The sequence below is a fragment of the Mixophyes fleayi genome, chromosome 5, assembly GCF_038048845.1.
Source record: "Mixophyes fleayi isolate aMixFle1 chromosome 5, aMixFle1.hap1, whole genome shotgun sequence".
Classification (NCBI taxonomy): domain Eukaryota; kingdom Metazoa; phylum Chordata; class Amphibia; order Anura; family Limnodynastidae; genus Mixophyes; species Mixophyes fleayi.
In genome coordinates this window covers 135,772,320-135,800,166 of record NC_134406.1, presented here as the reverse complement: position 1 = coordinate 135,800,166, position 27,847 = coordinate 135,772,320, and the positions used below count along the sequence as shown (strand labels likewise).

Below are 27,847 nucleotides of genomic sequence, written 5' to 3'. Positions count from 1 at the left end.
CCCAGTTAGACCTCGAGTTAATCCGGACCTGTCTAAGAGTATGAATGTATGAAGCTTTTAAGTATATAAATTGATTAAAAATTATCCAGATAAAATAAAGAGATAATAGGATAGCAATGGTAATAATAATAACTAATAAGAGATTAAAGTGTTTTGGTGAAAAATTTGTCACAAACACATTTTTGTCATAGAGAGTGGCTTCTTCAGTGGGTTCTCTCTCAAAGAGCATGCATCTTTTTTAGAATATAACACTATTATTTAATTCCTATGTATTCGCCTCTCCAGGGCCGGACTGGGACTAAAAATTAGCCCCCCGTTTTCTCTGTGGCATCCTTCCCCCCCTCCCCGTTTTCTCTGTGGCATCCTTCCCCCTGCTTCCCCGTTTTTTCTATGCCCCCTTCCCCATTTTTTCTATGGCATCCTGCCCCCCTTCCCCGTTTTCTCTGTGGCATTCTGCCCCCCTTCCCCATTTTCTCTGTGGCATCCCGCCCCCCCTTCCCTCTGTGGCATTTTCTCTCTCTCCCCCCCCTCCCGTTTTAGTGTACTTACCTTCTCATCTTCTTTTCTATTCTTGTTTCTCTCTTCTGGTTTCCTCTTGTCCACTCCTCTGACCTGGCCGATTAGACAGTGCAGTGCTGCATGATCTGGTGACTGGTTCCTGGGTAGGAGCCAGCCACCAGGAAGCTGTGCACTGACTGTCCGGGACCGGCCCATCTGACCATCGGCCCTTCTGGCATTTGCCAGAAGTGCCAGATGGCCAGTCCGGCCCTGCATCTCTCTGATGGAACCATTTCAATATATTTTAAGAGATATTTCCAATATTTATTTTTAATATGATTATTTTGAGTCCTATTGAAGGTCCTTCTTTACATAAGCAATTAGTTATCATTAGTACCTTGTTCTTCAGGTACATAATTAGTAGAGATGGTCACTGACCCCCGTGTTTTGGTTTTGTATTCGGTTTTGGATCTGGATTACCTTCGTGTTTTGGTTTTGCAAAACCGCCCTTGCGTGTTTTGGTTTTGTTTGGTTTTGTTTTGCTATTATATATATATTATATATACAATTTTTTGGTCTAAAATAACCTAATTTAGTGCTCCACCAGTTTCTTAGATAAGTGAGGTAATTCTAAAGCTAATAAATTATGAAAAAAACAGTTTAATCCTTGGTAGGCCGATCTTAATTGGAACACTTGTCTGCAAATTATACAGACAAACCTGGTTGTCTACCTCCTCCATCTTTGATTATTGGCAATGTAGCCATCGTGTTTGGGTGTATATTACACCCTCCACTTGTAGTGGAATATAAAAAAAGCAGCCTGCACAGACTGTGGAACTAGAAAGTAAAATTAAATGGACCACGGTAGTTTGGTGGCTATCTATGCCCCCCCCCCCCCTCCGGCCTCCACTTGTAGTTGAATATAAAAAAAGCAGCCTGCACAGACTGTGGAACTAGAAATTCGAATATACAAAGAAATGGACAAAGGCAGTTTGGTATCTGTCTGCATCAGATTCCCTCTCCACTAGGAGTAAAATAGAAAACTATTCAGCCGTTATATAATCTAGAATATAAATAGAAATTGAGAAAGGCAATTTGGTATCTGTCTGCATCATAATCATCAACATCCTCATTAGCGCCCTCGTCACCTCCACAAATCTCCCCCTCATCCTCTTCTATTTCCAAAGTGGCATCCTCAATTGGTGTATCACCGGCTACACTCGTGCTGTTCAGGCACACATCAGCAGAACTGCTTATGGGGCCCTTCTTTATGGGTACACTAACAGAATGCTCACGATTAGACATCCCACTGTTGGATGGACTCTCCACAGGGATTGGTGTCATTTCGGATTCAGAGCAAACATTATCCTCCAATGCCTTACTGTTATCTTGCAGCTCGGCTTTGACGCGTAACAGTAATTGTGCACCACTTGTAGGCTCGGTAACATTTTTGGATCTGCCACTAATAGCCAAAGGTGAAGGCCTCATTCTCTCTTTGCCACTGCGTGTGTAGAATGGCATGTTGGCAATTTTTTTTAATCGGCACTTAACTTTTGCTCAGTAACACTTCTTTGGGGGGTTTTTGTTTTTTGGACTGATTTCGAAACACTGTGTAGTTTGACATCGCCTTGCCCAGATGACGTACTGGGAACACTAACATCAGGACTAGTGACAGAACCTGGTTGCTCAATCTGATCATATGTGGACTGCTTTCAATCCATTCTGAGCGCAAAGCACGTGTAGTGGTAAAAATTATTTGGTAAGATACTGCTGACAGATAGTAATTTTGACAGCCAGAAAGATTTATGCACAATTAGGGGGGACACCCCAAAAGCACTGGGGAGTGCTAAAAATTAGTTGGTAGATACTGCTGACAGATAGTAATTTTGACAGCCAGAAATATTTATGCACAATTAGGGGGGACACCCCAAAAGCACTGGGGAGTGCCAAATATTGAAAACCTCTATCCTCCTTTCTTCTCTAGCGATTTTTGTTACAACAATTGGAATAAGAATATTGGATTCTCTGTCCCTGCTCTAATCAGTCTGAGACTACACCCTGCTCTCTCCCTCTGTCAAATGGCGATGGATTGCTGTGGAGGCGTGCATTTATAATCTTGAAGTATCGCGAGAACCGACGATGTCACGATGACGTTCGGCCTCGATTTGGATTCGGAGCGGGCTGGAGAGTACTACTCAGCTCGGTACTCGGATACCCAAAGTTCGGGTGGGTTCGGTTCTCGGGGAACCGAGCCCGCCCATCTCTAATAATTAGTAACATTTGGTTGAAAATGTTAACCTTATCACACAGAGACCTAGAAAATATTTGAAGGTGTTCTGTGACTTACTGAAAAGTTATACACTAACCTTTTGATATATTCAGTATAATAGGACATTGGGAAGGAGCTGGGGTCATTTTTAACCTCTGATTTAGTAGTTGTAGTAATCTTTACATGTGGCGTTAAATGGAACATTTGACATTTTATTTATTTATATTTTTGCACTGTATATTTCAATTGAATATAGGTGATTGGTTAAAAATAAACTGCAGTACAGAATTTACCTTGAAAATTACTATGTGAGAATGTAGTAATAAGTCATCTGACGGATGCAGAGACTTTTACATTTCAAAGAGGTACTGAAGGTAGTCTTGTTGGATATATTGATTGGAAAGTGCACTTATAATAATGTACTAATAATTATAAAGTACATTCTGTACATTATATAGCAACATGTGCTTAAAAGTTCTCTCCTTAGGGTGTTGGAACATAATTAAAACATTTATTGTACTCACAATACTTTGGAAGAGCACACAGCTGTACTGTTGTATCCTGGCTCCAAATTACTGAATAGTTATCCCATAATTATAAAACGACACATACAAATGTAATAGTAATAAGACTAAAGTCTTGTAGCCATTTTGACAATGAATAGTATTGAATACAGAGTGGTCATAGACTCTTCTCCTAATGGACGTTACTTATATTTCTACGAATAATTTTTCTGAACTTTGGGAGTATTGTTCATTCATAAATATGCAAATGTTTAGATGTCTGAATTATTGTATTATTGAGAAACTGGATCTTTGTCTCCACTATTGAGATGTCAGTTACAATGGCAGTATCAGTGTATGGAAATTATGTATCTAATTTTATTTAGTGTGTGGGCACGTAATTATAACATTCCTTGGAGTCACAATGCCTGGAAATAACACACATCTGTACTGTTGTGACTGGGCTCCACAGTAATGAATAGCAAGTATCCCCCAATCATAAGACTACAAACAAGTATGTTCATAGTGGGCTTAATTCATTAATGAACATAAAATCCCATTACGTGCTGTATGCCTCTTAAAATTTCTCTGCACATGCTCAGAAATGGACACTTCCGACAACCTACAATATGAAGTTCGGAACAAATAAGGGATGGGAAATATACAGCCAATGTACAGTAAGGGTGTGCCAAGGTGACATTCACTAGCTACAGGGCAGATTGATTGTGATGATGGTCACATATGCATACCAGAACATGTGTTTGCAATTTGCAATTAAGAGCAACTTTAAAAATGCATTTTATATACAGTGAGCTTTAATAACATCTTGATACATATATTCCATGTAGAAAAATATTTATTTTTTCCCCCAATGTAATTTTATTAATGATTATATTAATGACAGATGTTAATAAATTTACATTTTTTTCTATGCGTTCTGATGGGATTTTATAGTGCAATATGAATTGTGCGTATCCTGCAGTATGTTCTGGTTGTCTGCTTACAGCAAGTACCGTATAGGCATAACATTATTATACCCGTATTCAACTGGAAACATTTATTGAGATGCATTTCCATTTGAATATGGGCTTACATGAATGCAATTTCTGCCCGATTAAAAAAATGAAAATTGCCTTCCTTGATGAATCATGCCCAGTGTGTTTTAGTTAATAGTGATATAACTAAAATCTTGTTGCTGTTTTAACAATGAATAACATTGAATTCATTATGGTTACAGACTTCCCTTTTACTCAATTTTACTTACATTTGTATGCAGGGCTGGACTAGGACTAAAATTCAGCCCTGGCATTTGAAGCATACAAGCCCACATCTGTTGATGAGCAGGAAAAAACTATGTGCAGCGACGCCAAGGAAGTGGCCACATTATGTTGGGGTGTGGTCAACATGGGGCATTGATACATACATTATAATAAAAAATTACATTTATCAGGCCCTCCCCATCTACATCATGCTATCCCCCAATCCAGAAACACATTACAACACCCCCAGTCATCTGTACTTATCTATGCTTCTGACAACCATCAGGGTCGGAACTTCCTGTAGAGTGAGCAGGGAAGCTCTTAGTCTCAAAGATTATAAATCTCATGAAACTTAGAGCTACTCGGCTTGCTCTGCAGGCTGTGTCCTGTCCGGGTACTGGGAACAACTATCAGATTCCTCCTGCTAACCAGCGCTGGATTAAGGCTCGGGGCCCTAGGCACTTAAGACAAAGGGGCTCCTATGATGTAATATGGTTATTAGACACATTATGGACAATACTGGCAATACTGTGATCACTACTGTTAGGTGCACACAGTTCTGCCTTCACAAGCAGTACAATGTAAAGCAGGACATACCTCCCAACTGTCCTTGCAGTCAGACTAAATCCTGACTAAGCGGGACAGTCACCCACCAAATTCAGGACAGTTGGCAGACTGTTCTGCTCTCTCCTACCTGTCTTGTCACTTTCACCACTTGTGGCTGCTGGTGTCTTTAGATCAGTTCCTGCTACTCTTGATCCTGGAATGTTGGATGCCCTATATGGAAACAAATGGGTACATGAGATTTAGAAAACTCCAACCAGCCCTGGTGTTAAATCAATAGCTCTCACGTTTTATAATTAGGCCTCCCTCCATTCCCATTAATAATAATATTCACATTTAATAAGTAGACCTATTTCCCTCTAATCAACGCAACATTAAATTAACAGTATACCCATTTAATCAAAACCTATTTCCCTCCCTCCAAAAAGTCCCAGCAATAAATTAAATAGCATTTATGTTTAATAAATATAGCCATTTTACACAACCATTCCCGGCAATAAATAATTCATATTCACATTTAATAAATAGCCCCCCTCCCCAAAATCAGCCCCATATTCAATTAAAAGCCCCAAACAACCCCAGCATTAAATTAAAGGTTCCGTCACCTCACCTTAAATAATTAGCCCCCACCTACACTCCACCATTAAATAGCATACCTCCCACACCATATTAAGATCCCCCTTCACTCACATATTATAGTAAGATACTGCGGCCACACACACACTATATTATCATACTGCGCCCCCCCACACACAGACACACATTATATTAACATACTGCGCCCACACACACACTATATTAACATAACCGACACATTATATTAACGTAACATAACATAGCACACAGACAAACACTTACCTTGTTACATCCGCGTGCACAGTCTGCTTCACTTCACACGTGGGACAGCACCTGTCACGTGGTGCACATCCTAAGTGATTACAGACATCTTGCAGATTGGCCACACAATGAGGAGGGAGGTAGTGCGGAAGGATCCGCAGCCAATATGTTGCCAAATATGCCACACGTTACTACTGTTAGCTGTAATGGTAAAGGGACCTTACAGCAGAGTATCCAGACAGCAATCATAAATAATGAAATAAATTTAATACATGCAATAAGTATACTTTTTTTTTTTAAAGTTTTATTTTTGAAAAGGTCAATAATTAGCATCAGTCCAAGACAACATCCACTACAATCAAGTTATACATGTTCAGGGACTAATACAATCAGTGCATATCATAAAGAGAAGAGTCATGATATTGACCAAATTTTTAATATAAAAATAGAAAAGAGAAGAAACAGAAATGAAAGGCTAGTCAGAGAAAAGTAGGCAAGATAGACTGATTAGAAGGCGGTTTGGCAGACCGCCAATAGAAGAAAAGAAAAAGAAAGCAGAGTAAGAGCTAGAAGAGAAGTGGGGGGAGGCGGGGGGGGGGGGGGTTACGTGGTTGAGGAGGGATATCAAGTGAAGTGTTGTAGAGGAGTCATAGGACAAAAGTAGTTTGGATTTGAAAAAATGGCATCCACGGCGCCCAGACTTTGTTAAATAATTTAGAAGTATTACGCAGTATGCATGTCATAAACTTCATTTTTTATAAGTGCCAAACTCTATTAATAATTGCCTGCATAGTAGGCGCGGTGGGTTGTTTCCAATTAGTGGCAATTTGACACAGTGTTGCAGAAACTATGTGACGGAACATTTTTATTTGCTGTGTTGTCGCAGATGGAATTCCAAGTGGGAGAAGGAAAAATCTGGGAGAGATTGGGATGTCAACCTGCAGAATCTGAGACGCGAAGTCCCGTAGTTCCAACCAGAATGGGGCAAGCTTAGGGCATAGCCAGCAAATACCGAAGAAGGACCCTTTCGACAAACATTCTTTCCAACACGAGCTGGATGAATTCGGAAAGATTTTTTGGAATTTGGTTGGGACCAAGTACCATCGATAAAGAAGCTTATAGGCGATTTCTTTCAGCTTCACACAGATTGAACTAGAGGCCGTGTTGGACTTTATTTCATCCCAATCCTCTCTATCCAAGGGGCCTCCCAGATCCTCCTCCCAAGCTCGCTCATGGGAATCTTGGATGTCTGAGTCAGGAACTCTCAGCTCCCCATATAGCAGAGATATGAGGCTATTGGTAGAGGATCGTCGGAGAAAAAGTGACTCGAATGAGGTCAACGGCCTGATTCTTAAAGATAATTTAGTGGTGGAATGAAAATTTCTTAGTTGTTAGTATTGTAAAAAAAAGTGTTGGGAATATTAAATTTGTTTTTTATAACTTCGAATGAGGGAAAAGAAGTATCTTTAGTGATATCATTAAGATAGTAAATATTGTTCCTTTTCCAAAATTCAAAGGACGAAGCTATACGACCCGGAGGAAAGTCTGGGTTATCAAAGAGAGAAACAATTGGACTAGGAGCCGGGGCGAGATTAAACCTTGTGTTTGCTCGGTCCCAGATAGAGAGCGAATGCGGTACAATTGGGTGATAAATAGTGGACCAAGGGCGTTTAGTGCGAGGGAGCCACAGGAGAGAGGAGGCGGAAGAAATACCTAAGCTTTCGGCTTCGATCGAGACCCAAACTCTGGAGGAGCGCGAAGAATTCCATAAAATACATTGGGCAAGTTGTGCTTCCAAGAAATAGTTAATGAAATTGGGGACCCCCAAACCACCATCCCGTGTCGATCTTTGTAGGACAAGAAGCTGGACTCTTGGACGTTTTCTACCCCATATAAATTGTGAAGTGTAGTGTTGCAAAAATTTGAATACATAAGGGGGGATTCGTATGGGAAGGGCTTGAAAAAGATATAGTAATCTGGGCAAAATGTTCATTTTGACTGAGTTGATACGTCCTATCCAGGAAATTAGATTTTTACTCCAGGTCTCTAAATCAGCTTTAATTTGGTATAGTAGTTTTGGGTAATTAGCTTGGAAAAGCTGATTATATTGTTTAGTTATGTAGATACCTAAATATTTTATCTTTTTTTGGTGCCATTTGAAGGGGAATTTTTGAGTGAGAGAAGATCTCATACTATCTGTGAGATAGAGATCAAGAGTTTCTGTTTTTTTGTGGATTGCTTTTGTATCCCGAGATGTAACTGTAGGTTTTGATGTCTGCAAGAAGGGGGGGGGAAGAGAAACAACGGGATCCGAGAGAGTGAAAAGAACATTGTCGGCATATAATGATATTTCATGTTCGGATTTCCCTGTTTTAACTCCATGTATCGCCCTGTTAGATCAGATTTTTGCCCCTAATGGTTAAATTAAGAGAGCAAAGATTAAAGGTGAAAGTGGGCATCCCTGCCGTGTCCAATTAGAAATTTAAAATGGGGAAGAAGCGACTCCTTTGGCCACTAAGGGTGCTTTGGGAGACTGATATAAAGCTAACAGGCCATCTAAAAACTTACCAGAGAAACCAATTGACCCCAAAACCCTAGACATAAAGGTCCAAGAGATGCGGTCAAATGCTTTTTCGAGATCAAGTGCCATGATTAGTGATGGTGATTTACCAGAATGAATAGAATGTATGAGGTCAATAGCGCATCTGGTGTTGTCTATAGCTTGGCGGCCTGGTATAAACCCGACCTGATCTGGGTGCCTCAGGGAGGAGAGAAGGGTATTCAAGCGGTTAGCTAAAATGTTGGCATAGATTTTGAGGTCCACGTTTAGTAAAGATATAGGCCTATAACTGGGACAGGAGGTAGGGTCTTTATCTGGTTTTGGTAGAACAATGATAGTGGAAAAGGTCGTCGCCTCATTAAAAGGTGAACCCGTTAAGACGTTGTTAAAAAAATCTGTCATATGTGGGGCAAGGTCTCTAGCAAATTATTTATAATATTGCGCTGCGAATCCATCAGGGCCTGGAGACAATGATGATTTCATCATTTTTATTGCTGAGATTGTTTCTATCTGGCTGATATCTGCGTTCAAGAAAGTAATATCGGTGTCTGAAAGATGTGGTAGTGAGAGAGATGATAAAAAAGATGCAATTTCTGTGTCTAGAGATTCGACAGAGTATGAAGTCTCGGGGAGATTGTATAATGCTTTGTAATAATCATGAGCGATTTGCACCGGGTCATACATAGGCTGCGAGTTAGGGGAATTTTTCTGCCCCAGTTTGTTAGCGAGTATTGAATCAGCTTTGTCAGCCTTTTCGTAGTATTGCAGATTTAATTTTTTGAGAGTATTTGAGGCTCTGCGAGAAAGAATTGCATTTAGCTGGCCTCTTACTGCAGAAATTTATGTGAGTAATGTCATGGATGGGTGAACTTTATGCTGGGCGAGGAGGGAAGCTGCTAATTTTCTAGCTGCAGAAGATTTGCTAATCAATCTACCTCGAATGGTAGCCTTATGGGCTTCCCATAAAATGCCTGGGGTTATATCCTCTGTAGTATTTAGTTCAAAGTATTCTTTGATTGCATCCTTAATTTCTTGTTGAGTCGACTCTACCAACAAAAGGGAGTCATCAAGATGCCAGCGATGTGAACGTGGAGCTAATTTTATTAAATCAAGGGTGATGTGCACTCCGGCATGATCTGTCCCGATAAGCAGGGAGATTTCTGCATCTATTATTGTTTGAGTGAGGGAATGAGAGACAAAAATCATATCTATGCGGGAGTAACTACCGTGTGGGGCAGAGTAATGTGTAAAGTCTTTTGCATCAGCGTTTTTCAACGCCAGGTGTCAAGTAGCGTTAAATTGCGTATGCATGTTGATAAGGATTGGGAGTCTTTTAAGGAAGAGGAAGGAGATTTTTGGCTGGAAGAACCAGAGGACCTATTTAGTATTGGGTGTAAAATAGTGTTAAAATCTCCAGTGAGAATTATATGACCCTTTGCAAGGTGCCCAATGCCCAATACACTTTCTGAGAAAAAGGAGCTTTGACCCTGATTCAGTGAATAAAGAGAAACAAGTGTAACTTGCTCAGAATGGAGTGTGCCTATCAGAATCAAGTAGCAGCCCTCTGGGTCAGAATGTGATTTGGTTAGGAGAAAGGGGACTCTGTTGTGTATTAAAACTGCTACTCCACGTTTCTTGCAATCCGCAGAGGCAAAAAAACGTTTGAGTATATAGCTTACTTTGGAGGTGGGTATGCTGTCCTGTGAGGTGAGTCTCCTGAAGGAAAACTATATCGTCTCTCTCTCTCCTGCAGGCTCCCAAGACCACCGCACGCTTAGTATGTGAGTTCAGGCCGTTGACATGAATTGAGAGCACCTTGAGCGCCATGGGTGTTGGAAATGGTGAGAGTCCTACATAATATCAGCAAGAAAAAAACATTTTACATAAATAATTTGAGAGCAGAAATAGGCATCAATCCACTTGGTGTTTCGGGAGAAGGGAGGGGAGTAGGGAAGGAAGCCACAGGTAAGGGGGAGAAGAGAGGAAATGTGAGAAGAAGGCCTAAAAATAGGCTGTAACCCTCAGAGAGGAAAGCCCCTGATAGGGCTATCAAAGAAATAACACAATGAAAAAAATGCATTGCAATACTAGTAAGGGTGCTTTCGGGGGGGTGTTAAATTTAGTGAGGTATCGACTGGCTATACGAGGGGCCGTGAGAGACTGTCCAGCTCAATTGGCTGATGTAACTAGTACATTATTGGAGTGAGTAATTGACCAGAGGGGAGGGGCGGTAAAAAATTAAAATGGGGAATGGGAATTTAGGAAAATAAAGGAGGGGTGGATAGAGGATAAACACAAAAAAGGGGGGAGAAACAAACAGCACAACCCATGCTATTGCATCAAATCTGTAACAACAGCCATAACAACATTACTAACTGATGACATCAAGCCGGGGTACCGGCATTACTGTTATACCCCTGAATTGTAAGTCCCATAAGGGGATATAATCTATAAACTACAGAAGACCTGGTATAAGTAACAAAAGATAAATCGATTATTAGGTGCCGTTGACGTTTACCTTACAGCTAAACGAGAAGAGACAACAGAGTTCTTGTAACAAAGGAGGACACGAGGTAATCAACGTGTGAAAGCCTGAGTCCAAAAAGAAAAAGGATAGATCCCGTTCGAGGCTTTCAAAAGTTCACCGTCAGTCTGGTGGCGCAGGGAATCTTGCAGCCCGTCGCTCCACCATTGCAAAGTTGGGAGGAGGTGCCGAATCAGATCTTGAGGGGTTGCTCCGTGTTGCAGAAGAGGTAGGGGGAGGAATCTCGAGTTTGGCAAGGATATCTTGCCCTTGAAGTAGGGATTTGGCCTATAGAATAGAGTTCCCTGCAAAGAAGTTGGCGTTGGAATGGAAATCCCCATCTATATCGGAAGCTATGTTGACGGAGTATTCGCGTCACAGGCTGTAAATCTCTGCATTTCTGGATAGCAGAAGGAGCCAGATCTTGAAATATTTGAAGCTGCATGTCTTGGAAGTCGATCGTATCTTTGGCCGTAACTGCATTAACTATTTTTTCTTTCATTTGATAATAATGCTGACAATGATGTCTCGCGGTCTTTGATCTGCCATTGGTTTAGCTCTGAGCGCACGATCCATCAGAATTTCTCTGTCTGGTAGATCAGGAAAAAGATGTTTAAAGAGGCTGGAGAGGAAGTCTGGTAAGGAGGAGTTAGCAACCGACTCTGGCACATGACAGATCCTCAAATTATTTCGCCGAGATCTATTCTCATGGTCTTCTTGCTTCTCTTTCACAGCATCAATCTCAGAGCAGAGCAGTGCTAGTTCTCGTTCATAGGACAGTTTAGCTCTGCAAATATCATCCATTTTTGATTCAAGAGTGTCAGTTCTGGTGCCGAGAGCTGCAATTTCTGATTTGAACTCAACATTCGCTTTCTTACGTTTTTGCTGGAAAGTTTAATGTCCTGCGCTAAGTTAGTGATAGCTGCCTGAACTGTGGGATCTATGCCCCTGTCCAGCTGAGACATAGGACTTGAAGAGCGAGATTTATCAGGTGGCGGTGAGGCGGTTGATACCTTCTTAGAAGCGGATGTGAATATAGAAGCTGTATGTCCTCCAGTGTGCTTCCTGTTTTTAGAGGTCATTTTGAATGCAAGTTCTATTCCAGATTTTAGGATCTATTGTTTGAGTCCTGTGTATATCTTGTTCCTCCCAGACCTTTCCTTTCAGGGCGATGAAAAACAAGGGGGTTGGAGGAGTGGAGAAAAGGGAACTCTGGTCATTTGCGTAGAATTGGTTAAAGCATTATGCTTAAATCATCTTGGCCCCTCAGGCTCAGAGACCCATTAAGGGTTTACATCGGATTCCCCTCTGCAGGGATATAGGATTTTTTTCTCCGAGCACCAGTATGTCCCAGGTACTGAAGATACAGTTGAAAATATAATAGAATATAAGAATGGTGTTATTTGCATGAGCAGCCACAGGCTGGCAGTAGATTCTCACAGTGGGGATTTGTGATCAATCTGGTCTGTTCGATCAGATTGTTGATCCAAGCAGAGGTGGAGGTGAGGCACTTAAAAGAATCTGTACTCAAAGTTAGCTGTGGTCAGTGTTTTGCTTCTGGAAGCTAACGGGCAGGACTGCTGCATGCCATATAGGGGCAGGTGGAGATGACAGCGCCACTTACTGGAGGCTCCAGGGGGATATCAGGCTGGACGCATGAGACCGAAAGAAAAGGCAGTGATGGTGTCTGCAACTTCCAGTATCGCCGGGCCACGAGGCTTTGCTCTGGTAAGCTGCGCCCGATATTCAGAGGATCCACACAGGTGAGTGCTCAATCTGCAGGCTGGGGATTACTTCCTCCTCACTGGGATCGCAGGTTCCGCTGCCCGCAGCTGTGTCACAGATATATTTTTGTGGGGATCTCTTTTTGCAATAGTGCCCCAGCTTTCGATTGAGAAGCTAGCTCTCCAGCGGTCCCGCTAACCGTGATAATATAGCGGCACACAGCAGGCACAAGGGACTAACTTGATCCGGCCCCGCGGGCGACAAAACCCTCCAATACAAAGGTGACAGCCGCACCAATCTCTCCCCGCAGTATCTGTTTGTTTTTGGGGACAGGTGACCCCGAAAAATCGGGTTATAACAAAGGCAGAGGGAGAGCCTCTCAAGCGTGCAACCATTCGGAGAGGTTGCTAAACCACGCCCCCGCAATAAGTATACTTTTAGCAAACAGCTATAACGTAACAAAGCATACATAAAATAGCTAAGAAAAAAACATTGTAAATGCAATAATAAAGAGTGATCACTTCAAATGATAGCATTAAAGTCCTCCCAAATAGGGATCTCATGTAAACCAGATAAATCAAACAACCAGGGATGTGATAAGTGAAGTTTGAGTTAATGCTGGTAAATTAGGTTGATCAGCGATAATTGCGGTATAATGCACTGCAAAAACAGTTCCAAACAAGGCTCTTATCGAGTCCATAGTTTCAAAGGTAATTATCAAATGGTACAGTCTAGTATTCCTAACAAGAATGTAGTTATGGCAGTGGTATATAAAAATAAGGCAGGCAGAGGCGGTTGATATAAGGGATGCTAGTGAACTTCCTCACCCTACTTCCAGGATTTTTGCCCAGACCCTCGGGTCCTTAGAGCGCCCTTCTGTCAATGTCTGCAAACAAGTTTGAGCCTCCCCGATGTACAATGGATTCCCGGCAATGCAGGGTCCTTCGGTGCGCATGCACATGCGGTATCTGGCTGGTAGTGTATACACAGGGAGGTGCTGCTGCTTGGGCGGGCATGTGGAAGGCTGGATAGGCCCATCTAGCCATTGGCCCATCTGGCAAATGCCAGAAGTGCCAGATGGCCAGTCCGGCCCTGTTTGTATGATATTTGAAGATTTTACTGAACTTTGCGACGACAGTTCATTGAAAATTGTGTATGCAAGTGTCTCAGCTATGTGAATTATAGTATCATTGAGGCAAATTTGACCATTGTGTCAATTAATGACATGTCAGCCGCAGCAGTATTATCAGCACATGCCAATTTTATTTTATTGTTCTATGTAGAAGATTCTATCTCTCCGCTAGGTTATTAAAATTGTATGATTGATTCACAAATGTAAAAAAGAAATAACATTTTTATAAGGATTTATGACAAACTCAACCGAGCCGAGATCATCCAACAAGCTAACAAGTGAAACAAACATTCTGCTTTGGGTCACCACTTTTTGAAAAAGTGAGCAGAAACTCATGAAACATGTAAGAATGGTGAATTGCTGGTTTGCACAAAGCACTTAAGAACTCATAAAAGTAGTTTCACCCTGGAACTACAGACAGGGATGAAGTCTAGTGTAACAAATTGCAGAATGGATTAGCGCTTAGCCAGAGTTATAAACCCTGGTGGCCTCTTCTACAATATACAGGGCTAACAAGAGAATATGTCCACTAGTGGTAGTGATACACTATAACAAGCAAATAGTAAAAGCAAACATGTACTCAATGAACAATACTACAGCACAGCAATCTGCAGCAACAGAGTTCCTGCAGGTTATAGTAGTGCAGGATTTCTTACAATGGGCAATGGGCACTGGTACAATCTGTTGTGTAGATCCATAGGCTGGAGCATTGTTGTGGTTTTGGCACTCAAGTAACAACATGCAGCAGCTATATTTCAGAGACAGTGTCTGGTATATGAAGGAGGAATACACAATGAGCAAACTGCAGCACAAATATGATATACAAATATTAAATGAGAAGCAGTCAGGATTCATGGCAGATAGGTTTAAAATATCTAAAGCAGCAGCATTCGGGATTTGGAGTCAAAGGCTGAGACACAGCAAAGTGCACCATTTAAGCACCAAAACATTAGTTGTCAGATGCAATGGTGTCGGTCAGAGTTAAAGCTAAAGTCTGATATTTCAGGAAACAAATAAGTAGTAGTCAAGTTCAAAGCTAAAGTCCAGTTTTTGTTCAAGACATAATCAGAAGTTATATTCATAGGTAACAGCAAGCAGTGGTCAGGGTTAAGAGTCTAATACACAGGAGAAAAATAAGCAATAGTCAAGTTCACAGCCAAGGTTTGCTACACTAATGAAGAATAACTGGCTATGCTAGACACTGAGCCAAGGGACTCAATAATCTGGCAACCTGAGCTTGCAATTGCCAAATACCTATAAACACAGGTGAATGTCCAGCACCTGTAATGACATCACTTCTCATCAGGGAACGCTTTGTTAACCTGTCCCAACCTGCTAGATATAACAAAGGTAAGTAACATACCTTTTGGACAGTTTTCTGTAGAGACTGGTTTAAATATCATTCACACGAGCTATACTGCCATGGTTTGTGATACCCTGTTTGTCTGTTTAAACACCTTTGATTCTCCAAATCTGTGAGTACAATCTGTATTATTTATTTTAAATTTATTAAATGTTGTTTCACTATTTTAGTATTTTTGTGATAAAAAAAAGTTGTACTGTCGAGACCTTGGGATTTTTTAGATGATTATTCACAAGACCTATATCAGTAATAAGAACCATTACACATATGAGTGGAAAGAGGAGCAGACAATCAAATGATGATTATCAGAGTGACTGAGAGGTAAAGAGGAAATTTCTAAAGAGCACAGAAAGTATTTTCAGAAGTGAGTAAGGTTTTATCAGACCAAACACCCATGTTTTAAGACGGTAACCACTACGGTTCTTTTTTCTTTTCCGGTTCCTATTTGGTTTTTTTTTCATTCTCTATATTCTATGGTGGAGTGAACCTGGAGATCCTCATTATCCCTGACTGGCAGCATACAAAGATTCAGTGAGAGTGACTTTCTGTGAATAAGATGAAAATTGTTTCGGTGGCATCGATCAAGAAAACCATTCACTGAACTGAATCTGGGCCTTCTGCTAATTGAAGCACCGATTCTCACTTGTGTGCTGTGTGAAAGTTTGGATATCAAAGATGGATATCCAGTATGATTCTTTATATTAACGTTAAAATAGGAGATTCTTAAATCCTTTTGATCTCCTTCTACCCCCTATCTTGGTTTAGCGTTTGGGGAAAAACAGAGGCCCGACACAATGGCCCAAATGGTATTTTCTGATGTGATCCATGGAAAAGGTGAGCCACATTGCTAGAGAGAACAGAGTCTCCTTTTATCTTCTTCTAAAATAATAGATAGGAGTATACTACTGTGTCACCTAGTGATAGTGTCCCTGAACTGTCCAGACTATAAATGGTTACAGTATTGACCTCTAAAACAACATTGGGGTATTAAAAAAAAAAAACCCCACAAAATAAAAATATATGGGTGACATTAAGTGAATTTTGAAGCAGCAAATACCATCATTGCAGTAAACACTTTACTTATCTATGCTTCTGATGCTGCGGACATCCATCAGGGTGGGAACTTCCTGTAGAGTGAGCAGGGAAGCTCTTAGTCTCGCAAGATTAATAAATCTCATGAGACTTAGAGCTCCTCGGCTTCCTCTGCAGGCTGTGTCCTATCCATGGACTGGGAGTAGCTATCCGCTCCCTCCTGCTAACCAGAGCTGGATTAAGGCTCGAGGGCCCTAGGCACTTAAGACAGGGGAGCTCCTATGATGTAATATGGTTTATTAGACACATTTTCAACAAATACACAGGCAATACTGTGAGCACTACTGTTAGGTGCGCACAGTTCTGCCTTCACAAGCAGTACAATATGAAGTAGGACATACCTCCCAACTGTCCTTGCAGTCAGACCAAATCCTGACTAAGCGGGACAGTCACCCACCAAATTCAGGACAGTTGGCAGACTGTCCTGGTCTCTCCTACCTGTCTTGTCATTGTCACCACTTGTGGCTGCTGGTGTCTTTAGATCAGTTGCTGCTTGTCTGGATCCTGTAATGTTGGAGGCCCTATTAGGAAAATAAAATGGGTACATGAAATTTAGAAAACTCCAACCAGCATCGGTGTTAAATCAATATAGCACCCACGTTTTAAATTTAGGCCTCACTCCAGCCCCAACATTAAAATAATAGTATTCACATTTGATAAATACATCTATTTCCCTCCAACTAGCCCCGACATTAAATAGTATATACATTTAATAAATATACCTATTTCCCTACAACCAGCCCCAAATATTAAATTAATAGTATTCCCATTTTATAAGTTAACCTATTTCCCTCCCTCCTAACAACCCCAGCAAGAAATTAAATAGCATTTATGTTTAATAAAAATAACCATTTCCCACACCCATCTCAGGCATTAAATAATTCATAATCACATTCAATAAATATACCTCATTTTCCCCAAGCAGCCTCACATTCACTTAATAGCACACATTACAGTCATATACTGTCCCCCCACACACATTACAGTCATATACTGTCCCCCCACACACATTGCAGTCATATACTGTCCCCCCACACACATTGCAGTCATATACTGTCCCCCCACACACATTACAGTCATACACTGTCCCCCCACACACATTACAGTCATACATTGTCCCCCCCACACACATTACAGTCATACACTGTCCCCCCACACACATTACAGTCATACACTGTCCCCTCCACACACATTACAGTCATACACTGTCCCCTCCACACACATTACAGTCATATACTGTCCCCCACACACATTACAGTCATATACTGTCCCCCACACACATTGGCCATTTTTATTGTCCCCCTCCTACAGTCATTGCCCCCTGCAGGCATTTTCACTCACCCCCCTTCCCCCTGCAGACATTGTCACTCACCCCCCTTCCCCCTGCAGACATTGTCCCTCACCCCCCTTCCCCCTGCAGACATTGTCACTCACCCCCCCTTCCCCCTGCAGACATTGTCACTTAACCCCCCTTCCCCCTGCAGACATTGTCACTCAACCCCCTTCCCCCTGCAAACATTGTCACTCAACCCCCTGCAGACATTGTCACTCAACCACCCTTCCCCCTGCAGACATTGTCACTCACCCCCCCTTCCCCCTGCAGACATGGTCACTCACCCCCCCCTTTTCCATGCATACATTGTCACTCACCCCCCCATTTCCCATGCATACATTGTCACTCACTCCCACCTTTCCCATGCATACATTGTCACTCACCCCCCCTTCCCACTGCATACATTGTCACTCACCCCCCCTTTCTCATGCATACATTGTCACTCCCCCCCTTCCCCCTGCAGACATCACTTCTCCCGTGCAGTAATTTTTAGTTATTGCCCACCCCAGCCCCCCTCCGCAGTACCTGTCACTATCCCCTGGACGGATTACAAAGAAAAACAGCGCTCCAACTTACCAAAGGCTCCTGGGCGGCTGCGTTGGCGCGATGTGACATCATTGCGCGGAAGTTTAAAAAAATTAAAAATAAAAAAAATTGCGGGACTGGAAGCACAGGGACCGGACCGACCCATACAGCCATCGGCCCTTCTGGCAAATGCCAGAAGTGCCAGATGGCCAGTCCGGCCCTGGTCTTGTCACTGGGATGGATGCCTTCTAGCTTTGTCGGATCAGCGCGCCTGTTTCCTGGCATTGGAATGTGGCCTTATGACAGTTTGTGCATGCGCACCCTTCTGCCAGACAATGGGAAGTGCTATTCGCTTCCCCTGTTGACAGTCAGTAGCTGATGATGTCACTGACCGCCATATGTAATTGAACTGCCTATATAAGGCAGAATCTGGAACTCACTCACTGCCAGAGCATTGGGTCACTTGTAGTTCCTGCTCCTGCATAATACTGCCGATATCGTGGTTTGACCTCTGCTATTCCTCACTATTCTTTTGGCATCTGATTTTGCTCTATTCGATTACCTGGTTCTGATCTCTGCTTTGTGACTACCCATCCTCATTCTGTTTTTTTATTGTATCCATGGTGCTAACGTCAGCTTCATTGACTACTATTGTTATTCACTTGCTGCCTGACCAGTGACTGACATTGAGGGCCGGAACCTGCACATTCTACGCATCTAAGCTCAAACCTCCTTGCGGTGGTCCCTGATGAATACGGTGGGTGTATTAGACTTTGTCTCCTTGCTCACTTGCGCCAACTACTGACAGGCAGTCTCCTATCAAATTCCTAGTGAGTTTGTGACAAGTACTCTAAGTTTCTACTATTCAGGTTCAGTCAGATCTTCATCTGACTGAACATGATGCTACACAGTAAGTGTCTGTTAGAAACTGTGAGAAGACAGCTGCTCCTCCGATTCAGTTCATAGTCAATAAGAACTTTTTACAGTGATGGCCGGGGTGACTTCTCCCGAATTATGGGCATCCATAGCAGTCTACAGTTCTAAGTAAGGTTGAAAAAAGTTACAGATTCATCAAGTTAAAACAGTATGCTGATATTATGGAAAAGTAAACAGTTTATAAAGCAATCATGGCTATCTTACCCTTCTAAGCAAACATGTGTCTATTTAAAAGCATGTGGATTTCATCTTTGAATTTACACATTTTTAATAGGCATGCACTCCACCTCCCATGTAATTTAGCCTGGGAAAGCATAAAGCTATCAAACGATCACCTACTTTAATGAGGAGTTCATGGTAAGCACTCAATGAAACAATTATTTTGGCAACTATTCCAGTTATATAGAGGAAGTATTATAGACATTAATTCATTAGTTCTTTCAGGTCTCAGACACATGTTAGAATTATGTGGGATTCATGAAAGAGAACTTGCCTACAAGTACTGCTCTTACACTAAGTGTAAAACTGTAAAACATTAGGCTTTACATTAGTTCAAAAGGATTTTCCATGATGCATCATACTGTTGTTTTGTTCACAGCTTGAGTGTCTGTTTTTGGCTGTGTGTATATTAAAACTTGTTCATGGTTATAAAGAATCTTAGGGATAGTCATGAATAATCTGCAGCATTACGTAAAAGTTTGCTTTTTTTTTGTAAACTTTGTGCTGCCAACTGCTGAAGTGTGACATTTATTGTTGCCAAAAAACTGGTGCAGAAATAAAACTGTCAAAGAAGAGCTATGTTGTAGCTTGACTCAGGACTAAACATATCTAGTAAATCTAAGTGAAAAAAAAAATAGAAAGAAAAGAAGTAGAATATTTCACAGACTAGTTTTTTGTACCTACAACATCATTTTAAGTTACTTTTTTGCTTGGTCAATATACTGTTTGAATTGATTGTCAGGGATTACAAATTTCAATTTGAGTTAATATAGCACATATTGTTTCCTATTTCTGCATATAATGCATGTTTAGAATTCCAAATACAATTCCATATGCGATCGTGGCACAATCACAGTTATGGAAAATCAATCATTTCAATAATGTCAATATAGAAAGCAGGCCAATAAGGGTGAACCACTCTAAAATAATTCTGAAGGTGTTTTAGGGCACATTTTATCCTTGGTACAATTCGACAACAAGGAATGTGAGTGATGAGACTGACCAAGGGCTATTTATTTGACTATATTTTTCTCACAATATTACTGTATGATCAATGGCCATCAGGCCTCGCCCCTGGTGACGCGAGCGGCCACGTCATTGGCTGGGGGCATGACCAACTGCCAGGGGGACAGGGCTAGCAGCACATACGCACCCGCACCGAGAAACAGAGGGCCTCTCCAAATAGACTCTGGCTTCCTGCCCTAAGTGGAGCCATTTTCTAGCTGGAACCTGAGAAAGAGTAAGTGGTTCCGGGGCCTCAGCAAGTGAAAAGGGGTGGCGCGGCAGATGATGTGAGACATAAAATCAAGCACCCCTCTTATGGGGGGGGGCAGTGCTCGCAAACTTGCTAGCCAGATGAGGGCAGTTAGGACCCACAGTGAAAGGAAAAGAGCCCAGCAAGGGCAGCAGGCTTCGCACATTGCCCTGTGAGTGGTGGTAAGCAAGGGAGTAAGTGCCTCCAATTATACAAGACAGCCCTACATGTGATTGTGTTAAACACCCGTGTATTTAAAGGGGGTCCCCTGGTATTAGTTGCCCGTACCCACCAGCTAGCCGGGGCAGAAAATACTGATTGTTATTGCAATATGGCCTCCAGAGGCACCCTTCACATTACTTTGGGCCCCCACTGTCTCATCCATAATCCTGACACTCTTATCTTCTGTAGGTCTTTTAAAGTAAGAACCACAATGACTGAGAAGCAGATGAGCAAATTAGTTTTTTTAGTATTGCGACTAGAAACAGAATATGTGGTTAACCAGCGTAATGTATATTAATGGAATGTTAATAATAAGGACATGTATGAGTTCACATCGACTGTGGCTTTTTTGGCAATATTTAAACATAATTCTGCATAATCTACCATTTTAGATTGGTTTCACATCAACAACTTTGGCTGTTGTCCTGATGATCATATACACAAACTCCTTAATTGTATTTCTGCTGATTTTTAGGAAAAAAAATTATGTAAAAATTGGGTTTTGATTGTAAACACATGTGAGTTCACTTTGATACATTTATTACCAATGTAACAATCTTAATATACCAATAAAGTGTCAAATACTTAATACTATAATTAATACTATCATATTCAGAGACTCAATTATGACTTAAGTAACTGGAAATCCAATTAAACCCAATAGTACAACACGTATTATCGCTGTAATGTAGCATATACCTTTTAATAATATCATTAATTGATAGCTATTTGGTGTTTGAAATTAAAACAATTCCAAAAAAAGCATTCAGTCATGGGGGTCCCAAACAGAAAAATATCCAATAATTTTAAAAGCAAAAGATAACACTGTTAATTACACTTATTACATATATTTAGCAGAATTCAGAGCAATGGAGGTATGGAAGAGTGTAAATCTTGCCAGAGCAAGAGGCTCCTTAGTACTTGTTTCCAAAACAAAGCATACACAACTAACAGTGCTGTTTTGAGGTTGAGGCTGTGTGAAAAATGCAATTTGTTAATTGAATATAAAATAACACTGTGCTATACCTACAGTGCACCAGTTTCCAATGTACATGGCAGGTGGATAAAATTCATGCCAAAAATGTTCTCTACTATTTATAGTTACAGTACATATACCATTTCTTATAAGAATAACTGTTTTAAATGATTTTAGTGAATTTACCATCACAATCATCATGCTGTAAGGAATACCACAGCTTAAACTCCTTGACAGTAAATAACTCTAATTTTACCGTGTCCACTGTATGGATGTTGGTATGAAAAGTTCATTAGACAAATATTTATATTGATTGGAATAATAATTAATAAATAAGTCACTTCTGATGCACTTTTTCACAAAGTAAGCAAATGTAGTTTTTATAACCATCCTTATTATTAACGAGGTTGACCGTATTTGAACCCTCTCTCATTCGCTTATGTCCTCCTTACAGTGAGGTGCTCAAAACTGTACCCCAAATTCAAGATGTGATAAAACTAGTGTATACTTGCCAACTTGCCTGACATTCAGGGAGACTCCATGAAATAGGGGTGATCTCCCTCAGTCCCTGAAGAGTCTGGCATCTCCCTGATGCTGAGCCAGTACAAGAAGTGGTTGGCTTCACCATCTGTGGCATGATGACACAGTTCAGAAATTGTGTCCTCTGTCCATGTATTGATACCTATGGAGGTGGCCGTTTTCATGGAGACCAAGATTTAATCAAAGACTGACAGATAAGACACACTTTTGGCCAAGTACAGCAGGTAAGACAACATGACTTCAGTAATGGAGACAGAAATGTTAAAGACACTTCAGTTTCTAGAGATTCATTAGCTGCTTTTCTTTAACGCATAGTTGCCTACTCTCTCGTAATGTCCCGGAGACTCCCACATTTCTGGGAGACCTCCCGGACAACCTGCTGGTTCTCGCCCCCACAATAGATAAGTGTCAGGGGGCAAGGCTTAATGACGCAAATATCGTGTCATCTTAGCCCCACCCCCTGCTGTACTTGCCCAAAAGTGTGACAATAGTTTAGGGGGAGGGGAAAAAATTATGAAATTCATCAAGCCCCGCCCCCCGGAATTTCCCTGAAGCCAACGAGGAAAAGTTGGCAAGTATGAACTAGTGACTTAAACAATCATAATACTTTATTTGCATCATGTGCTTTTATCGCATCTCAGGGTTATATTCCACTTTGCAGCTGTTGTCTGTCTCTGTGTGCTGTTACCCAACAGTTGTATTCCTTTGAATATGAAGACAGCATAGTTATTATTACAACCCAAGTGCATAAGCTTACATTTACATACATTACATTTCATCTGCCCAGTTTGCCATTTTATCTTAAGCTTTCTTTTGGTAAGTTACTATCATGCTTGGTGTTAATAACCCTGCATAGCTTAATGTCATCAAAAATATAGACACCGTACATTTAGGCCATCTACAAGGTCATTACTAAAAAGATTGAAAAGGTCAAGGTTCAATAGTGATCCTGGTGGTGCCTACTCTATCAAATTCCTGCCATTTTCTCCTTTGTATTCTCTTTTTCTTCCATAATTATTATTTGCTAGTTTTTTTTTCTGGGTGTTTATATACTAAAAATGTATTAAGATTAGACTTGCTATCTTCCGCAAACCATTTTAAAGCATCATCCTTGCTAAAATGATTTCCTTTTCACACGTTTTGCTACACTGATTCCCATAATGGATTTTCAGTGCCTTCAAGTTTTAACAATTAAAATGCTTTCTTTTTTCCTCATTACCTACAATACTTATATTTTCTTATTTAACCACATTGGTTGCCTTTTATTGCTGGAAATTTAACTGCCATTTGGTAGGTACTTACAAAAGTATTTATTTCAAATGTGTTTACACATTTTCCATATGGTCTTCCTGCTTTTTTTCTTGGAGAGTACACATCCCCAGTAAACAAGCTCCAAAGTTTCTTTGAGCTGATGCAGCTTTGCCTTTCTAACATGGCTGCTAGCTCCTTTACAAAATATTTTATTGAAGCTCAAGTCAAATGTTGCCATCACTATACCTGTTCTGTTCTATTATAAAGTAATGGTTCCTGCAGAGCTGCTCCTCTAGTTGGTTTGCCTACCCTGTGAAAAAGGTAGTTATCTAGATAGATAAAATATAGATAAAAATAATAAATAAAAAAATTGTCTCTCTTACACAGAACCACTATTTTCATTTTCCAAATTTATATCTGGATAGTGAAAATCACATATGAGGCGGACCACTGTGCTGTTCTTTTAATTAGAAATCATATTTGAATTTCAGTACAATTGTTTGTGCTAGGTGGTTTTTAACAAGCCCAAATCAGTACATTAGTGAAGTATATGTCTCCATGTTTACCTACCCATTAGGGGGCTGATTTGCACTTGAAAATAAAATAACTTCTGCGTAGACTTAAGAAATGCACACTCACTGTACACTTTCATTTCTGTGGATATATGTTGAATCGAACTAAGATACACATTCTAAAAGGCATATTTTAAACTTGTTTCCACCTCTAAATCAGTCACAAGGACATAATTTACATTGTCATAATTGTCATAGATATCCTGCTGCTGGATATGTCTTAAACAGGTTTTAAAATATAGAAAACCACTAACTGCTTCCATACTTCTTAAATTTACTTTGTAAAATCACAACCAGTTGTACCTACTATATCAGAATGTTCTCCAAACATCATTCATTCTAGTTCACTTAATTTGATAGAAAGACTTCTAGCATTTGACCCGTTTAATTTTATGCATCTCATCATCTCAGTTAACCCCATCCCTCACTCCTCCTCCATTACCATTGACAAATACCTGTTCCCTGTTTACATTACCTTGGATATTGCTTCCACCCTCCCTCCTTCCCAATCATCTCCATTGATGTGCAGCCTGCCCCCACTGTAGAGCTTGTAGCCAAGACAGAAACCAATCCAGTTCTCTAAAAATGCAAAACTCTCATTCCTAAGACAATGTATCAGCTACTTATTTACATTTCTTAGCGCTAACTGTCTTTCAGGTACAACACGTGACTACACCATTGTAGAAACTACAACACTGAAGTCCTTGCTTTAATTACCATTAATCCTAAATACCACTCATTTAATTCCTTGATTTAGGTCATTGGTTTTGATATACAAGCACCCATATCTGTCTTCCTAACTGAATCACCAACCACCAGAACCGGTTTGTTCTTCACAACACTCTTGTATATCTTTAATATATCAGTAATTGTTTTGGTTGCTAATCGAAGTTTCCTGCCAATTTGGCATATTTAGTAAGGCGTGTTGGACCATGGTTAATCTAATTGACACTGTAATGACTCCTCTAATCCTTCATCTATCTATGATTCAAATACTTAGCTTAAATATCTAAGATGTGAAGAAAGCAAAGTTACAGGCTAAGTCATTTTCTAACATTAACACATTCGCTCTCAAATTACCAATGTTTAGACGATATCAGAGATTATTGTGCAAAACAACTTGTTCTGGGAATTTTAATTTCAAAACCATAACATTTACCTCCTCCACATGAGGCAGAACACTCAGATCGAATAATGGCCCATGTGTAGTTGTGCTTTGGAGTCAGCTTCTTCTCACTTTCTGATTTAGGCAGTGAGAATTCCCACATCATTCCAGGATTTTTACCTTGCAATAGTATCTAGAAAGAAAACATTCTGCATTTTACTGTTTTACTTTCGTGTTTTATGTTATGCATGAAATCTGGAAATTGTAGGTTAGTCCAAATACCAGTGGTACGCCACATCCTGCCCAAAGATGTGCAACAGGCTGAGAGTGACACAGTGCTCTGCTGGCCCATCCAAATCTAAATTTCCCATACAAGCATTGGTTTTCCACAAGACAAGATTCAGTTAATAAAAAAAGATTTGTCTTAAACGTGCAGGATAGAAAGAGGATAAGGGATAGTGAAGAAAAAAATGCATTCCCAAACAAGTAATAGATAATCAAGTTTTAATTTAACTACAGATTTAAGGTAAACGTAAGCTATCTTTAAAAGAAAAAAATGTAGTATTTTGTAATTAGATAATAGAACATTTTCTGATTAGCTTTTTAGACTGATTTTAGGCAAATTATACAATATTATTATTATTACCGTTTATTTATAAAGCGTTGACATATTATGCGGCACATTACATTGAGGGGATAATGACACATATAAATGACATACAAAGACATGAAACAGAAGGTAATGATGGCCCTTCCCAGATGATTTAATCTAAGATAACGCTTTATTTATACATAAGATAGCTGAATAACAATTGTGGCTGCTGTTGGAGGAAAGTGTGTGTGGCTAGTGTAGGGCAGCAGCATTATCAGCCAACAATAATAAGGCACTCATTGACAACAGGCATATCTGTGCAGCTAATGGTGGTACATCACTGTTGAAATGAGGAGAGACGGATGAAAATGGAGACATGAAAGATAAAAGTCACTATAGAAATCTTAAAGCAGTCAGCTGATGTAAAACATCCTCTTCTCGTTCTAGTGAAGGCTTTTGCTTCCATGATGCACAGGTATTATTTTTTCTACAGTATCATTCTGGCGGTTGGAAACAGCCAGAATAGTTGTTCTCCATTACGGTCAACGGCAGCTGCTGTCACAAAAGGAGGCAGGAAAGATCACCAAAGGAGGAACTGTGATATAAATAACCTTGTCCTTGATGTCAGGACAATCCCCGCAAATACCATGTCATTTCCCCACTGCCTTCACAAATGTTTAGCTGTTTGAATTTTAAGGGAAGATGATTATGTGAGAGAAAGGACACAGCATTAGACACATCACAAATTTGGGTTAGAATTAGGGTTTCACTTAGGGTTTGGGGTTAGCGACTGGCTGGAGATTGGCTACTTTAGTACTGTAGCATGAATATGTATAATGACAGAATGTTTGACGAAGTAAAGTCAATGTTAAATCCAGCAATTTCAAGACTCAAATTTTCACATGTAAACAAGTTGCCTGTATTATTGATGGAGTGGGAAAGTATTAATTTTAAATAAGATACATTACACAAATTGGATTAATGACTTTGTAGACATGTCAATATTTCATCTTATTTTCTTTGCAAAGAGAAAGCAAAAGGTGCCAATTGTATAGAACATGCTGCACACATGCACATTTCTGTGTTCCACTCCATCAGGCAAATATTCTTGCCATCTTATGACCAAAACGTTTATGTTATTATGATTTTTAATCTAGCTATTACACAGAGCTTATAATATTACTGCCAGCTCTTACTATACCTGGAAGCTCATATAAAGTTAGACATTCTGCATGTCCAATCTTTTTAAATAAAATCTGCATTTACGTACTGGTCATGCACATCAAAATGCGCGTGCATTTTACGATTTGGTTACACCTTACACTTATAACAGCCACTGCTTGGAAAGGCGGCACATGGTAGGGAAGAAGCATGCAAGTGTATGCTTAGTGCAGTACGGGTGTGTTTATGTAAGGTATAACTATATGCAGAGGTGTATTTCTTGCAGGAGCTGGAGGGCTAATGCAACGAAGCACAATGATGATGGTGATCAGCAGCACTAGCTAGCTACTGCTGATTGCAGATGGTATCTTGATCCCTGCCATGGATTTTATTGAAATCATTAAAAGTGGCTGGTATATTATATGAAGTCACGGTTGTCTGTTCGCATTACTTAAAGCAGTGACAGGCTACAGGTGACCCTAGGGCCAAAGGCGGCCCTCATAGCCTCTATCTACAGCCCCTTCCTGCATTATTGTGAGGTTTATTTGTTATAGCTTGTAACACTTTAAATACCTGCTGATATGTTATTACATTTCTTTGATTAAACTTATTAGTGAGATTAAGTGTGATGTAAAGCCCTTGAGTGCTGTCCATGTAGTTCCTTAAGTGTATCAGAATGATCATCATGAATTTAATAATATTTCCATTTGGACTCCAGCAGGAAGTAAGATTCCCATTTGAGTTTTATAGGGGAGTTTTATAGGGATGCTTGTTTTTAAACTAATTTAATTTGTATTTCTACTTTAATTTTTTTATTTAATTATATTTTTAGAT

General features: G+C 40.4%; 1 protein-coding gene across 1 annotated transcript in view; it reads right to left on the bottom strand.

Moving 5' to 3' along the window:
* The window catches only part of ADAMTS16 (ADAM metallopeptidase with thrombospondin type 1 motif 16), a 377,420-nt gene that overhangs the window by 75,866 nt on the left and 273,707 nt on the right, over positions 1-27,847 (bottom strand). Inside the window, exon 17 of the mRNA XM_075212833.1 lies at positions 25,315-25,453. Within this exon, the coding sequence (XP_075068934.1) occupies positions 25,315-25,453 (139 nt within the window). The remainder of the gene's footprint in view (positions 1-25,314; positions 25,454-27,847) is intronic.